This window comes from Hypanus sabinus, chromosome 12 (assembly GCF_030144855.1).
Source record: "Hypanus sabinus isolate sHypSab1 chromosome 12, sHypSab1.hap1, whole genome shotgun sequence".
Lineage (NCBI taxonomy): Eukaryota > Metazoa > Chordata > Chondrichthyes > Myliobatiformes > Dasyatidae > Hypanus > Hypanus sabinus.
In genome coordinates, this window is record NC_082717.1 from 64479514 (window position 1) to 64497082 (window position 17569).

The window sequence follows — 17569 nt, forward strand, 5'->3', positions numbered from 1 at the left end:
CTGTGCAAATCTTTGAAGCTTCTGGTGACCCTGTGATCTCTGTCTCAGAGACCGACATCAGAACATCTTTCACGACAGTGAACCTTTGCAAGGCCCTGATGGTGTACCTGGTTGGCACTGAAAACCTGTGCTAACCAAATGACAAAAATGTTTAAGGACACCTTCAATCTATTCTTGCTGCAGTCGAAGATTCCCACCTGATTCAGAAGGGCAACGATCATACCAGTGCCCAAGAAAGGCAGGGTGAGCTGCCTCAATGACCATCACCCAGCAACAGTCATATCTACTGTGATTAAAGTGCTCTGAGAGGTTGGTCTTAGGCAAAATCAACTCCAGTCTAAGGACCTGGACCAATTGTAATTTGCCTATCACTACAGAAGGTCAACAGCAGATTCAGTCTCACTGGCTCTCCACTTGGTCTTGGAGAACCTGGACAATACCTATGTCAGGCTGCTGTTTATTGATTACAGTCCAGCATTCAACACTATCACACCCTCAGTTCTAATCAAAAAGCTCCAAATCCTGGGTCTCTGTGTCTCCCTCTTCATTGGATCCTTGACTTCCTCACTGGGAGACCACAGTCAGTGCACATCAGAAATAACATCTCCTCCTCACTGACGATCAACACTGGCACACCTCATGGATGCATGCTTAGCCCACTGCTCTACTCTCTCTACATCCATGACTGTGTGCTGAGGCACAGCTCAAATACCATTTATAAATTTGTCAATGACACAGCCATTGGGCCAGAATTCCGTTTGTGATAAGGAGGCATACAGGGGTGAGTAAGCAAGCTGAATGATTGGTGTCACAACAACCTTGCATTCAACATCAGTAAGACCAAGATATTGATTGTAGAAACACACACAAAATACTGGTGGAACACAGCAGGCCAGGCAACATCTATAGGAAGAAGCACTGTCGACGTTCCAGGTCAGGACCAACTGAAAGAAAAGATAGTAAGAGATTTGAAAGTAGGAGGGGGAGGGGGAAATGCAAAATGATAGGAGGAGACCTGAGGGGCCCGTCCTGACGAAGTGTCTCGGCCTGAAACGTCAACAGTGCTTCTTCCTATAGATGCTGCCTGGCCTGCTGTGTTCCACCAGCATTTTGTGTGTGTTGCTTGAATTTCCAGCGTCTGCAGATTTCCTCGTATTGACTGCAGACTTCAGGAAGGTGGAGTCCAGGGTATACACACCAGTCCTCATCAAGGGATCAGCAGTGGAAAGAGTAAACAGCTTCAAGTTTCTGAGTGTCAACATGTCTGAAGATCTATCCTGGGCCCAATATATTGATGCAATGACAAAGAAGGCACAGCAGTGGTTATATTTCAACAGGAACTTGATGAGAATTGGTATGTCACCAAAGACTCTCACAATTTACTACAGGTGTACTATGGAGAGTATTTTAACCATCTGGTATGGCCATCTGGTATGGAGGGGCCATTGCACAGGATCTGAAAAGGCTGCAGAAAATTGTAAATTCAGCCAACTCCATCATAGGCACTGGTCACCCCAGCATTGAGGACATCTTCAAAAGGTGGTGCCTCAAGAAGCTGACATCCATCATTAAGGACTCCCATCACCCAGGACATGCCCTCTTATCAAGGCTATCATCAAGGAGGAGGTAGAGGAACCTGAAGATATACAGTCAACATCTCCATCATCAGATTTCTGTATAGAAAATGAACCCATGAATACTACACTTTTTTGCACTACTTACTGAATTTATTTTTATATGTACTTCTTATTGTAACTTATAGCTTTTTTAAAAAAAATTATGTATTGCAGTGTACTGCTACTGCAATACAACAAATTTCATGACATATGACTTGTGGAAACTGTGGTGATTTCTTTTGAACTTACAGTCCTTTAACATCTTGGACTATTTTTTTTTACTGTGCCCATAGTCTGGTTTTTTTTATCAATTGTGCTATTGTTTTTACTGTTGTAACTATATGTTGTAATTATGTGGTTTTGTGCAGATCTTGTAGCTTTAGTTTTTGGTCTTGTTTTTGTCTGGTGGATTTGGAGCTCCTTTCCGGGGAACGCACTAGACGGTAGCGCGATATTAATACACAGCAGCCTCTCCGGACTCTGGATTGGGGATTGCCAAACGTTATGTGGATTTTCTGGTGTAGTCTGTTTTGTCATATGCTTTTGTGATATCATTCCGGGGGAACATTATCTCATTTTTTAACTGCATTGCATTTGTGGTCTCTAAATGACAATAAACTGAATCTGAATATGCTAGTGATATTAAACTTGCTTCTTATTCTGAATTATGGAGTAGATACATACTATGTGTTGAAGAACTTTGAGTCACGGGCCTATTTTCCTGCTACTGCTCACAATTAAGGATTGGGAGGAGAAATCATCTGATCTGGCTCCACAATGTTCTATGACACTTACCATACAATTATCCAATTGTGACTCTATTTCCTCAGGGTCAACTTTTCTCATGTCCAGCACATGCAATTCAGCTTTAACACCATCCAAAACACATTTACAGTCAAGCATTCGCTGCTCAAAATTTGCAGGTTTCTGGAACAGCTGAAATTTTGTTGATACTTCTCGAAGTTTCCTCTGTCAATTGTACAAAGCAACCAAATCATTAAAACAGGTCTACTAAATGATGTCTTATGCTTTGCCAGCTGCTATGTAAATATTTATTGCAATGCAGAAATAAAGCACAAAATAAGAAAGTCAGAAAATTGAGATGCATGCAGTTTAAGGTGATTTGTGATGACTACAAAAATTAAGTGCTTTATTAACTAAAGCCTAGAAAATAATAACAGTTTTAAGAATATACTACTAAAAAAATTGCACACATAAGATGACGAGGATAAACAAGAATCAAAGGAAAAACCACAAGTACCGTCTACAGTCCTCAATGCAGCAAAGCCTGAAGAAACAGACACAGGGAGATAGAGATACACACAAGTAAGATATAGACAGAGATGTTAGTGGTAAAAATATCAACTTGATATAAACCAGCATTGCAAAAGAAACAAAATATAACAATTTCAATCTAAAATTAAAGAAATATAAATACTAGAAGCAAATTAAAAACGAAATACTAGAGAACTCAAGAAATATCTTTAACGTCAAATGCTAACAATGTTCCTCTCTCTCCACCGATGCTGCCTGACCTGCCTAGTATCTCTGGCATTTTCCATTTATATTTTAAAATTTCATCTTGCAGCAGATTGGCAAAATTTATCCTGATCTACAACTTAAATCCAATGAAAAACTCCTTTTCAACAAGTAGAGAACACAGCCATGGTAATTCAATGCAGAAAATAGATATATCAAGGCAAAAAACAAACATCAACACGTAACTTTTAAGATATAGTTGTGAACAAAATTCACCAATGGTTATTGTCAGAAGACAATTATTATTTTGAATGGGATATCTAAAATTGATAGCTTTTTAAAGAGAACACCACCCAATTAACAAATTCATTACTTTTTCTCCTATCAGCCCATTTTTAATATTCAGCAGTATTCCTACACTTTATAGTTTTGGAGAAAAAGGCAATGGAAAGATTCGCACTCTTCACTAAGACAGTAGTCATCATTTCCAAAAACCCAATAAGCTAAGTCCATCTGTCTTCATTCAATGGACATTGGTATCACAGGCAAAGGCAAGAGCTATTGGTCATCTGTAATTGCCTGTGAACTCAGTCACTTGCTAGAATATTTCAGTGGGAAATTTTCTGTCCATGACATTGCTGCAGTTCTGGAAACACAAAGGCCACATTAGCTAAGGACAGCAAATTTTCCATCTCTTTGGAGAATTAATGGACCAGTAGGGTTCTTCCAACAATCCAGCCATTTTACAATTATCTTCACTGACACTAGCTTTTCATATCACAGATTTAACTAATAAACAATTAAAATTTTCCAGCTGCCTTGCCGAGGAACTTAGGTCTCCAGAATAATCGAGGTCTCTGGACACTTGTTAAAAACCATAAACAATGTGTCCCTTTAAATCCACTCATACCTGAAGCAAATCCAACTGAGTGCCACCTCGAGAATGGGGCCTGTTATCTACTAATGGAAGACTTCCCACATTACTGGTCTTCAACTCTTCCAAGCTGGTTTCATGGGCTACAATATCTGCCTGAATTTTCTAGTAATAATACAGAAAAGATCATACATCACACTGTGAACATCTTTATTGAAAGATTCTGGAGAAATAGTCAGTTTATTTTTAACAAGCTGTGTTAACCAGCATGCTTTGAAGCTGTGGCACCGTCAATCAGGGAGGGTATCACTTTCCTGCTGGTGAATTATACAGCTCTTCACAACCTGAGCACCAAGATGCAAATTCATCAAGTAAGAACAGTATTACTGTTTCTTTTTAAGACTACTCCATTACTATTTACAGCTAAAATATGTTAAATCAATTACATATCTTTTGTTTTCTGGTGTGCTGAGGAATCATACAGTACAACTGGTCAAAACTGAGCAAGATATTCGTAAAGCGTGGTGAGGATTGCCTCATATTTGTTTGGCATGAAAGTCACTTACTCATCATCAGCTCATGAAATCTTGCTCCAAATGGGCACAGACCAGTTCATTAACGAGAATGAAGATAAGGAAAAGAATCAGCAGCAAACATTTCTAAGTCTGATCTCATGATGGAGGGACAATAATTTGTGAAACATTTAACTTAGATTTACATAAATATATACAAGAGAAGAGGTATTGCCTCAGAGTGATAATGGCTTCAAGCAGCTGGGTGTAAACACAAATACCCATGTCAGGTACATTACAGAACTACAAAGCCACGAGGACAATGTATAAAGACAGTGTAATTAATCACAAAAGCTGAGGACACCGGTTTTAGACATGCAAGCATTCTCATCTGACAAACACAATCAATAAATTTCAATTTGCACAAGGTAAAAAGAATGGCTTACAGTTATATAGCACCTTTTGCAAATGGCATCATCCCCAAACTTTTACAGATGATCCTTTCACCTAACCTCTGACAAAAAGCACAGCTGCCAATTTTCATTCAAGTTTTACAAACAAGAATGGGATGATGGCAAGATCATTTGTTTTTAGTAATGGTAAATGAAAAACAAATCAGAAAAACAGTGCCTGCTGAGAATCTGAAGTAAACATCGTAAATGCTGGATAGTCTCAGCAGTTCAGGCTGAAAAGTTAATAATTCAGGTCAAAAATCATTTATCGATGTTATGTGCAAGACAGAAGACCTTATCTGCTACTGAAGGATATTTTATATTATTTACCAAGAAAGCAGAGAAGCCTTCAGTTTAATGCTTCAACAAGAAAACATCCCAGGGCAACAGTTCTCCAGCATTGCACTGCAGTGACATTCTTGATTTTTGTATTCATTCTCTTGAATGGAGTTTGATCTCACAATCTTTCAACCAAGCTGAGAAGGCTACCAAATGCCCAAGGCTGGGAGTTGCATTTTATCCTGCAATAATTGAGCAGCATAGAGACTATATTCCTGGTACTAATATCCTTCATTCTGAATGGGATAGTATAATATAACCTAATATTAGTTTTCATTTTCATTATCCCTCAACAACTTTTAAAAGCACAGGATTAGTTTCCCAATGTATGCCAGCATCTTGTCTTTACCACTGCCTCTTTCAATTTTATCACCAGCATTAAAGCTGCTCACCCAAAATCATTAAAAAGTAAACAAAAAAATGTTAACAAGATTCAAATCTTGATCAAGTTACCTCATTGCATTCTGCTCCCTGCGTAGTGACAACATTGACTACTACATTGGCTGCTGTTTAAGGCATGATTCAATCTTTAAATTCTGATCTTTGTTCTCAAATAATTCCATGCCCTGCATCATCTCTGTCACCTCACCTAAACCTCCAAGATATCAACACTCTGACATTTCCAAGTATAATCACTTCATTCTTGGCAGCCACGGTTTCACTTATTAAGGCTCCTAAACTGCAATTCCATTTCTAAACCACTATGTCCAATGCTTTAAATAATATTTTGTCATCTGCCCAAGCCAAATCTTTCATGCATAATACAAACTTCATTAGTTTAAGCATGAAATATCTTGGCGTTTTAGTTCCTTCAGGTGCTGCATAAATGCAAGCCATGATAAACACTGAAGTGCCACAAAGTTTTGTCAAAAACTTCACTCATTGCACACAAGGAAAGATGTATGTCTTTAACCTGAGCTTCTTGTGGTATCTGCAAGGCATCCACGCGATCTGTCAGATATGAAGTTAATTGCTTATCCAGTTGTCCGAGGGACTCCTGCAGGTAATTTATTCGTTGTTCATTTTCTTGGGACATTTGTAAATGCTGCTCAAGGGAAATCTGCTTATTCACAGCCTTGATAAACAATGACAGAATAGGTTAAATAACAATCTAACAGAAGGAATTCTTATTCAATGCTAAACTGGAAGAATCCCCTAGGATGTAGTCTACAGTCATAACACGAAGAATTGAATTATAAAATGAGATGCTTTCAAACTAAAACCTACCTTTAGTGATGACCGACTGCTGTGTAAACATTCAACTACACCAGCACAACTAAACCAACTTTAATAATTACAGGGAAAAGATGTTGTGCTGGTCAGAAAGAAAAGGCCTCATGACTTCAAATATAAAAAAAAATTCATTAAAAAATTCCTGTCGCAGCCTGTAAGGAGTTTGTACACTTATGCTCTCCCCATGGCTGTGTGGGCTTCAGCAGGTGCTCCGGTTTCCTCCCATAGTCCAAAGGCAGACCGGTTGGTAGGTGAATTGGTCATTGTAAACTGTCCTGTGATTAGGGGGGGGTTAAATTGGGGGATTGCTGGTTGGTGTGGCTCAAAGGGCCTGTTCTATGCTGTATCTCAATCAATAAATAGAAATTAAAAGCAAATCCAGCTCCAAAAAGGCAGAAATATCTGTTGGTTTATGGTGTGGCATAGTCAGTAAAAATCAAAGTTGGTATCCAATTTGTCCACCACATGAGCTAAATCTACCTGACTGATGAGAAAAATGAGAAGTTTAGGCCAGATTACAATGCATATGCATCACAAAGAGGGAAATAATGTTCCATGGTGACTGAAATACTGGTCAATTTTATTTTATAGCAACTTCACATTGACAAATTCATACCACATAATTCACTGGGAAGCCGAAAGAGACTTACGCCCTTAATCATTTGCAATGGTATACGTTTGACAGGAGCTTAAGCCAGAATAAAATATTTGCCCCTTTGAATACCTGTGAAATTTTTTGAGCTTACAAGCAACAGCATGAAGGTTTATTTTTAGGGTAACCAGCCAACAATTGACCACCTTACCTGATGACTGAGCTCTTCATATCGAGCATTAAAAACCTCCAGCTTTTCACTTATGAGCTCATCCAAAATCCCACCATCAATCAACGTTTGGCCTAGTTCACGGATCTGAGTTCGGTTATCTGCAGGATGGCGTAGCACAGACTCAAGGGACTGATGGTTGGGGAACGAAGGACAGAGGAAAATTATTTAAAAGCTATACCAGCCAAGTCATGTCAAAAGTCAATGAAATAAAAACAATGGATAGTAAAAGTCATGGGAACCATTTTCACCAGACACAAATCAGCAAACTCTTCCAAAATTAAATAAAAGATCGTGACCTTGGTGAATTAAAATGTCAGCATTTCCAAGCAACAAAGTACTGTTAACCATAGAATCACCAACAAATGTAGTACAACTGCAAATGCTCTCAGGGCTACACTGAACTCAGGGTAGAACATTCCGAAAACAACACTGTCTACAGTCGAAAGACCATGGCACACAAGCTCAACAGGCACAAGAGATGATCACAGCCTTCAAGTGCAGAAGAGCACAGATACTGCAAAAACAATTCATGAGTGTAAATTACTCTCAACTTTGATATTCAAAAAAAGTGATGGAATTACAATACTTGTTAAACTTTTGATGAAATCCAGAATGTAAACATTGGCTTCCTAATACCGCAAAGGTGAATAATGAATCGAACTATGAAGAAAACTGTAAAATAAAAAAGCTAATATACTATTATAAACATTCAAATCAACTCAATTTAAACAAACAGACAGAAAAACACTAACAATTCCTCTCAGCTGGTCTCCTACATTAAAATTAATGCAGATTAGTCCAGTGCTGTACATTTTATTCTGAAGAGATGGAGGTGGTTACACAAATTGGAAAAATGGGCAATGACGTGGCAGATGGAATACAGTGTTGGAAAATGTACAATAATGCAACAGGAACAATAGTGGAGAGGTGCAAAGGGACTTGGGAGTCCTCATGCAAGACTCCCAGAAGGTTAATTTAGAAGTTGAATCTGAGGTGAAGAAGGCAAATGCAATGTTGGCATTTGTTTCAAGGGGAATAGAATATAAAAGCAAGGAGATAATGCTGAGGTTTTATGAAACACTAGTCAGGCCACACTTTAAGTTTTGTCATCAGTTTTCATCCCCATATCTCAGAAAGGATGTGCGGTCATTGCAGAGAGTCCAGAGAAGGTTCATGAGGATGATTCTGGGAATGAAGGAGTTAACATATGAGGAGCATCCGGCAGCTTTGGGCCTGTACTCACTGGGATTTAGTATAATGCCGGGGGGGGGGATTTCATTGAAGCCTATCAAATATTGAAAGGAGTAGATAGAGTGGATATGGAGAGGATGTTTCTTGTGGTGGGGTATCCAGAACTAGAGGGCCTCAAAATTGAGAAGTAAGGAGCATTTTTTTTTAGGCAGAGGGTAGTGACTCTGGAATGCTCTGCCACAGATTGCGGTGGAGGCCAAGTCTATGGGTACACTTAAAGTGAAAATTGATAGTTTCCTGATTGGAGAAGGTATGAAAAGTTATGAAGAGAAGGCAGGTGTATGGGGTTGAGTGGGATCCAGGATCAGCCATGATGGAATAGCGGAGCAGACTCCTATGTCTTACGGTCTAAGGTTGATAAACAGAATTCTGTAAATGTTGTCAACTCGTATTTAAGCATTTGATCCAGTTCGAAAAAAGCTCAGAATCAGAATTAATATCACAGGAATATGTTGTGAAATGTGTTGTTACGTTGCAGAATGAAGCTCACCTGGCTGCACATGTGTGTAAATCTTTGGAAGAGGCAGGGCATGCTGAGGGCTGGTTAAATGTACGCAATCCTGTGATTCATTGAGTTCAAAAGCAAAGAAGTTGTATTGAATATGTACAAAACACTATTCAGGGCACAAGTGAAATAGTGCACCCATGTTCATTTATTTTGATTTTCTGAAAGTCTGAAATTGGTAGAAAATGTGCAATAAACATTTCAGACTAGTTTCTGGGATCAGCGACTTTAGCTTTATGGTTAATGACTCTGAAGTAGCTCTATCAAGAATCCTCTGCTTGCAGAGATCTATAAACAATATCAAGCAGTGCTTCTGATTTAAAAAAATAATTTAGCGAGCTATGAAACCAGAGTATGTACAGACAAGGAGTTAACAGGCTGGATGTGCTCAATGGTCACCTCCGGCCTCATAAAATTTCTCTGAAAGTAAGATTCCATAACCATGATCAGACAGATAACACAAGTGGCCAGAATAACAAATCCAATTGATTAAGAGATAAGAAAGAGGAGCTGCAGTTAGTCATATGGCTGAAACCCATTCAGTTTGAATAGTTTATATGATGCACCTAGCTCCTAAAAACCTTTTCTTCACATAAATCCACTTTCAATGTCTCAACAATGCTTAGGCACAGAAATTCCCAAGATTAAACACGCTGCATAAAGAAATTCCTCATCTCAGTTTAAAATGATTGACCCGTTTTCCTGAGATTATGTCCCTCAGTTGTTGACAATCTATCCCAATGAAATGGCCTCTCAGGCTCATTCTCCTCAATCTTTTCCACAATCTCATGTTTCAGTGAATTCATCTCTCATTCCACAGGAAAACATTTTGTTTCACAAATCAAATTTCATTGTAGCATCTCAAAAGTAAGACCCTTCGTTAGGAACAGGCCAAAACTGCAAACAGTATTGTAGCTGTATTCTCAAAATCCCATTCAGCAAGACTTCATTGACGTTTGTTCACCAACTGCTAATAGTTGCCTACCACCTTCAGAATTACTTGCCATGTCTGCACATTAATTTCTTCATTTATGAAGAGCACACCAAAACCTAAGACCAGAAGACACTGGAGCAGAAGCCACCCATCGTGTTTGCTCACTGGTCGATCATGGGTGATACTTATTCTCACTCAAGCACATTTTCCTGAATCCACCCCATAACATTTTAAGCCCAAACTATTCAAGAACCTATGGCTTTGCCTCCAAAACCACCTGTGGCAATGAACTCCACATAATCTCTGGATAAAGAAACTCCTCCTCACCTGTGTTCCAAAGTTTCTATTCTGAGACTATGCCTTCTGGTCCTACATGTTGTGTATTTAACATTTCAATAATATTTGAATAATATTGTAGATATATAGTTTGATTAATCATTCTTTGTTGTTTACATAATTAATTACAGCTTGTATGTAAAAATACTTGAATAGCATACATCATAAGGGCGTGCTTCGCTAAAGTAAAATGAAACTAGGGCATGCATCTCCCTGCACCCAAACTTTCTTTCAATTAGTTTTATGTTTTGTAGAAAAAAAACTTAACAGTGGCAATAAGGAAGTTCTAAACGATTCTGAGGTGTCTAAGTACCTACTGAAGCACAGCAAGACATTTGAGTTTAAAAAAAACACAGCACGTTTGTCAGAAGGGAAGAGACAGTTAAGTTTAAAAAAGGCACATGCAGATGAACTCATGGGTTCATAAACAGTGAGTACTGAAATGGTAGGCTACATCAAAGAGAAATACATCTTTGATTGCACTGCAGATAACTGGCTGATGCAAAAGCATTTTGAACCATATGAAATAGCCAATGAGAAACAAGTGACAGTTTTGCTGAGTAATCGGTGGAAGAGCATACAATTTGTTCACTGCTCCTACAAAACCAACTGAAATGAGTTTGGTTGACATCCTGTAAGTAATGCAGAAACATGTAGAATCAAAGACATTGTTGATTGCAGAATGCTTTAAGAATCAAAAGAAAGAGGATTCTGTTTTAGCATACATGGCTGAATTGAAGAGATTTCCAGAGCACTGTCAATTCAGTAATGGGCTTAACAATACACCGACAGATCATCGAGTTTGTGGAATCTTACAAGAAAGCATTCAAAAATGGCTCCAAATAGGAGCACAGTTAACATTCAAAAGAACAGTTGAAATCGCTGTATCAATGGAAATAGCAGTCAGAAATGCAATTGAGTTACAGGAGTGAAACCTAGCTGGTCAGCCAAACTATGTCACCACTGTGAGAGGGGCTCACATATCCTAGACCAATGCAGGTTTAAAGGCAAAACATGCAGAAAATGCCACAAAGCAGGACACATATAAATAGCATGTTGGGCAAACAAAAATAAATGGACTGCACGGGGAAGATAGAAAAAGAAAAAAAAATCAAGTTGCAGTTTCAAAAATAGTACTAATCTGCATGCTGTTGATGAAAAAAATCTGAAAATGATGAGTGCAACAAAGGATTGAGGAGCCTTGAGATTTAGAGTGTGAAAACTAACAACAGACAAGCAATATGGCATACACCAGAAGTGAACTGCAAATTAAATAAAATGGAATTGGACACTGGCTCAGTTGTTTCAGTTATTCCACAAAATGAGTTTGAACTGCATTTCAAAGATACTGAACTAAAGCCTGAGGATATCCAAGTAAGAACTTATAATACTGGAGAAAAGGTATCACTTATGGGACTGATGTTTGTCACAGTGAAATACAACAACACTGGGCTTGTATATGGTAAAAACAAGAGTTATCAGCATTGTGGGAATAGGATTGTCTGAGATAACTACAACTTGATTGGAGATCCATTCATTATTTGCATGCCACTTCCCCTACAAGAGAGCCAATTGAAAGTGAATTAAGATAGATACTGGATGACACCACAGTGGTGAACAGGGATGGCACTGTGAAAACTCAAACACATTAAGGGTAAAATTGTAGCAAATGAAAATGTCACGTCCAAGTTCTGCAAAGCCCGTACTGTTCATTATACCATCTGTGATAAAGTAGCCAGTGATCCAGATCACATACAGACTGAAGGAACTCTTTCCAAGTTTGAGTCGAGACCAGGGGCAACACCAGTGGTTCCAGTAGCCAAGAAGAATGGGTCTGACAGTATTTGTGGTAACCATTAACCCAGTACTGAAAGTAGATCAATACCCTCTACCCAGCATAGAGGACATCTTTGCAAACCTTTCTGGAAGAAACACTTCAGCAAAGTGCACAGCTGAGGCCCACCTACAGATGGAGATGGAAGAAGAGTCTACTTCCATCTTCATCTACAGACGGAGATGGAAGTGTTTCTCACCATAAGCATTCACAAAGAGCTTTATCACTATAATAGTCTCATCTTTGGAGTAGTATCTGCACCTGTACTCTGGCAAAAAGCTCTGGACTAGGTGCCGCAAAGCTGTCCAAGCAATCTGGATGATATCATTGATACCAGTGAGGATGACAAAAAAATCTCCAAACTCTTTAGATAATATTATAAAGATTAGATTATGGGATCAGAGCATGATGCAACAAGTGTGAATTCTTTCAACCAACTATTACTTACTGTGGTCACACCACTAACGCACAAGATTTTAATCAAGTATGCTGAGAAAATTCAAGCAGTGGTGGATGCCCAAGGTCAAAGGACATGTCACAAATGCGGTCTGTTTAAGGATTTGTCAATTAGTATAATAGGCTCCTGCCAAATCTGGCTATTGTGCTCCACCTCTTGAACACAGTACAACAGATCAGGAATGCCATTGGCAATGGACTAAGCAGAGTGAGGTGGCTTTCCAAAACGTAAAGGAAATGATGAGGTCAGACACTGTACTCACACATTATGATCTACATTGTTCAGTGAAGCTCGCCTGTGATGCCTCACATTGGGTTATGGGTGCAATTATGTCACATATCATGAGGGTTGGAAATGAATACCCCATAGCCTTTGCATCATCACAACACAATGACAAGATAGAATTCAGAATGACAACTAATCATGGATTGTACCATTTACCCTTGGAAAAGGAAATGCCTGAGAAACTTACAAGAGAGAACATTCCTCTTGACATATTCATCCTAATGCAAATCAAAAGTCTCCCTATTACAGCAAAGATGATCCAAAGAGAAACCAGAAAAGACCCCACATTGTCTTAGGTCGACATGGCTACCCAAAACGGATGGAATGTGCTCCATTTCTACCAGTGCCAGAATGGACTTGCCCTTCATGGGGGTTGCCTTATGTGGGGATTGATAGTTGTTCCATCCCAGCTGAGAGCTAAAGTGTTGGAGGAGCTACATGCTGGTCATCTAGACATGGTCAAAACGAAAGTGTTAGCTCAAAACTTTATCTGGTGGCCTGGGATGTATTAGCAGATAAAGCAGTTTGCCATGCATTGTTCAGGATGTCAACAAGGTGCCACAAAAACGCCTCTGGGAATGGCCTGCAGAAGATTCCTGAGGACTTTGCCAAATTATTCATGAGTACAAATTTCTTGGTAGAAGAGAATACAGCTACAAAGTGGCCAGAAGTGTTCCCAATAGCTTCCACCACAAACTAACATACTGTTGATTCATTGAAAAGCCTCTTCTCAAGGACTGGTGTTCCAGAACACTTAGTAAAAATCGGACCGCATTTTGTGACAGAACAGTTTCAGTCATTCCTGAAAATGAATGGAATAAGACACATCATATCTGCTCTGAACCACTCAGCTACAATTGGCTTGATGGAAAAGTCTGTTCAGAGTCTAAGGAATACACTGTAAGCAGTGTCTGCAGAATACACTGCAATACAATACTTTGGGCTTCTCAAGCACTTTCTCAGAGTGACTACACTCATTTCTGCACCATGACTCTCTCAAATTTCTTGCATCTTGCTTGAGTCTTCCACAGTGAAAACTGACACAAAGTATGTACTTAAGTACATCTGCTGCTTCTCTGTCCCCATTACTACCTCTTCGGTGTCAATTTCCATTTTCACAATGATTATACTTCTTCTGATCCTGTCACTTCTTTCTCAGGATTTCACCAACAAAGTTACCCCACCCCCTCTGCTCACTTGCCTTTCCTTTCAATATGATGTACATCCTTGGATGATACAACTGTGATCTTCTTTCAATCACAATTCTGACACATCACACGTCACACCTGCCAATTTCCAACTGCGCTGTGAGATCATCTATCTTATTTGGTATACTGCCTCCAGTCCTGTATTGAACACCCTTCTTTTTAATTTTATCTCCACATTGCCTGAAGTTATATTGTTTTCCCTTTCTAAACATTGTCTTATTAGTTATTCTGGAGACCTCTCTAACATCTCCTGCACTCTCCTTCCCTTTACTTTATCCATACCTTTCTAAACTGTTGGACCCACCACACATCCTCTCCTTACCATTTAGTTTAAAGACTTATCTCCAGCCCCAAATATGCGACACACCTGGACCCTGGTCTCAAAATGGTACAGGTGGAGCCCATCCCATTGGAACAGCTCCCTCTTTCCCCAATACTGGTGCCAATCTCTCACTAATTCAAGCCCATTTTTCTCACACCAATCTTAGAGCACACATTTAACACTCTGATCTTCTTCACCCTGTGCCAATTTGCATATGGCTCAGGTAACAATCAAAAGATTACCTTGATGGTTATGTATTTTAATTTAGTACCCAGCTGCTCAAATTCCATCAGCAGAACTTTTTTTCTTTTGGTCTTATATTGTGGACCACAACTGGAACTTTCCCTTCCCAATCCAAATTCTGCTGCAAGTCAGACGAAGTATCCCTAACCCAGGCACCAAGCAGACAACACAGCCTTCAGGATTCTTGATCTTTACAGAGATTCGTGTCTATGCCCCTAACTACACTACCTTCCCAACTGCATTCCTCTTCCAAACCTCCCCCCCCCCACCCTGAGTGGCTCCCTGAACCACAGTGTCATGGTTCAGTTGCTCATCTTTCCTACAGCCAGCAGTCTCATCCTCACAGAGAGCAACAAGCTCAGACCTGCTGAACAAGCTTAAGAGCTGAGGCTCCTCCAGTACTAGCTCTTGGATCCCCCTATGTGCCTCACTTGCAGTCAACCGCTTGCGTCCCTGGCCACAATTCAAATCTGAATTGATTAACGTGAGGACGGGTGTAACTGTCTCCTGAAACACAGGGTCCAAATAACTCACCCCCTCTCCAATGCATCAACTTTTGAAGCTCAAGTTCCTCGTGCAACTAGATATGGTCATCAGGATCCACCAGATCCCACATCAAACGGCTGCAACACATTACCTGATCCTGCATCACTAATTTGTTGTAATTTGGTATCCTTTTAGTTATCTACCATTAAAAAAAGAACTTACCTACTCTTACCTGCTACTCACCTATACCTCCTTACAGGAACCTCTCATGTTAACGTTAAAACCTCAAACTCCTACACTGGCCCAATCACAGAATGACTGCTCCACTTAAACTCAACTTATTTTTATTGGCCCTTACCAATTGTCTAATAACCCAATCAATCTAAAATTCTGAAGAAAGCCCCAATAGGCACTACTTACATTTTAATCTCACAACAAATGACTTCTGCATTACCTCTGTACTTCATATATACCACATTAAATATACTCTATGTATACCAAACCCTCTGTAATTCAACCTCCAATTGTTTGCTAAATATTTTTTCTTTCGTACCTACCCAAGCAAAAACTATAAATACCCCATTGTACTGATAGCTTTTTGCTCGTTTGCTGAATCTTTGCTAAAAATCTTTCACAGATTGTATTATCTTCATAGCTGAATTTCTGTGCTAAATTTGATTCACACTTGAAACGTAAGTCATAAATATAAATTACGACTAGTTTTAGGACTCAGCCAACCTGAAAATGACCAAGTATTTGTTTTTGTTGTTTTCTGATTTTTAATTAGTTGTTCAGTATATCAGACCTATTATAAGACAAAATCCAGATAATGGCAATGCCACAGTGACAAAGTACCTTGTCCAAAAGGTACTATGACCTCATACATTATGTGCCATGTCCTATGACGTGGGTGATCATGGTCTTGACCAATGCCTTCTTCTGGGCAGTGTCTTTACAAGACTGGTAACCCCAGCCATTTTCAATATTCTGCAGAGACTGTCTACCTGGAAGCAGGGTTGCATAGCCAGAACTTGTGATATGTATCAGCTGCTCATACAACCATCCACCATCTGCTTCCATGGCTTCGCGTGACATTGATTGGGGGTTAAGTAGGTGTTACACCTTGCCCAAGGGTGACCTGCAGGCTAGCAGAGGGAAGGAGCGCCTTATACCACTTTTGGTAGAAACATCTCTGCACCCTCCACACAACTGACTTCAGAATTATGATCTATGTGACATACGCAAAAGGAATTTGAAATATAACCTTTTTGACTTAAAACATGTGTTTTTGCTTACAAGCTCCGCAATAGTATGGTTAATAAATTCATTACCTCAAGGGCCTCATTAACAGCTTTGGTGTTGTCTGAAACATTTACTGCGGTTTTCAACTTCTCCTCCAGATTATTTAACCAATTGTTTTCCAAGTCCAAGTAATGAAGCAACTCACACCAGCAAGACCAGACCTCCTGTGATAAAGGGAATAAATAGTCGCAGTTGGATGAGGAAAAAACATCCATTCAGGTGTCAACATTGTTGTGTATTTTAGTATCCTGACCAGCAGGGTGTAGTAAGGTGGTGCTGATAGACAAAGGTCATCCAAGAGGAAGAACAGAAACCTGGTGAATACTGAATCTGGTGGGAGTTTACAAAGTTGAATTACGACATAACTACAATGAAATACTCTTAGCCAACATGAAGAATACATTTCCATCTACAGAAATTTATTAGTTGAAAGGGTTATCTAGAAGAAAGGCCAGCGTCAAAAGACTAAAGGCTATCTTAACCATAAGCATGAAAAAATAATTCCTGCATTGTCAGTATTATGTTCCACAATGACGGAGTTATCATAAAACCACTGCCAAAATACCTATCAATTACTACTAACTGCAAAAAATAGTTTTGGAGTTAAGATCATGGTTCATAAAAAAGCATATTAATAATTCATGATACCCTGCAAACCATCACTAAATGTGCATTTAATTGAAAATTCAGTGGCCACTTCATTTAGGTACAGGAATGGAACCTGGTATGACCATCTGTTGCTGTAGCCCATCCAATTCAAGGTTTGACCTATTGTGCATTTAGAGATCTTCTTAACCATTACTTTAACATATGGTTATTGAGTTTATGTGCCTTCCTGTCAGCTTAAACAAGTCTGGCCATTCTCTGCTGCCCTCTCATTTACAAGGTGTTTGTGCCCACAGAAATGCCACTCACTGAATTTTTTTGCAACATTCTCTGCAAACTCTATCATGTCATGCTTGAAAATCCAAGGAAATCAGCAGTTTCTGAGATACTTAAATTACCCTGTCTAGCATCAACAATCATGCCACACTCAAAGTCACTTAGATCATATTTCTTCCCCATTCTGATGCAATG

General features: G+C 39.3%; 1 protein-coding gene across 5 annotated transcripts in view; it reads right to left on the reverse strand.

Moving 5' to 3' along the window:
* The window catches only part of LOC132402945 (utrophin-like), a 477671-nt gene that overhangs the window by 298283 nt on the left and 161819 nt on the right, over positions 1–17569 (reverse strand). For 4 of the 5 annotated variants that reach the window (XM_059986086.1, XM_059986083.1, XM_059986084.1 and 1 more), the window contains exons 27-31: positions 16522–16656; positions 7309–7458; positions 6186–6347; positions 4006–4134; positions 2412–2585 (exon numbers count right to left, since the gene is read on the reverse strand). In XM_059986086.1, coding sequence (XP_059842069.1) covers positions 2412–2585; positions 4006–4134; positions 6186–6347; positions 7309–7458; positions 16522–16656 — 750 coding nt within the window. The remainder of the gene's footprint in view (positions 1–2411; positions 2586–4005; positions 4135–6185; positions 6348–7308; positions 7459–16521; positions 16657–17569) is intronic. The other variant, XM_059986085.1, reaches the window with a different exon arrangement.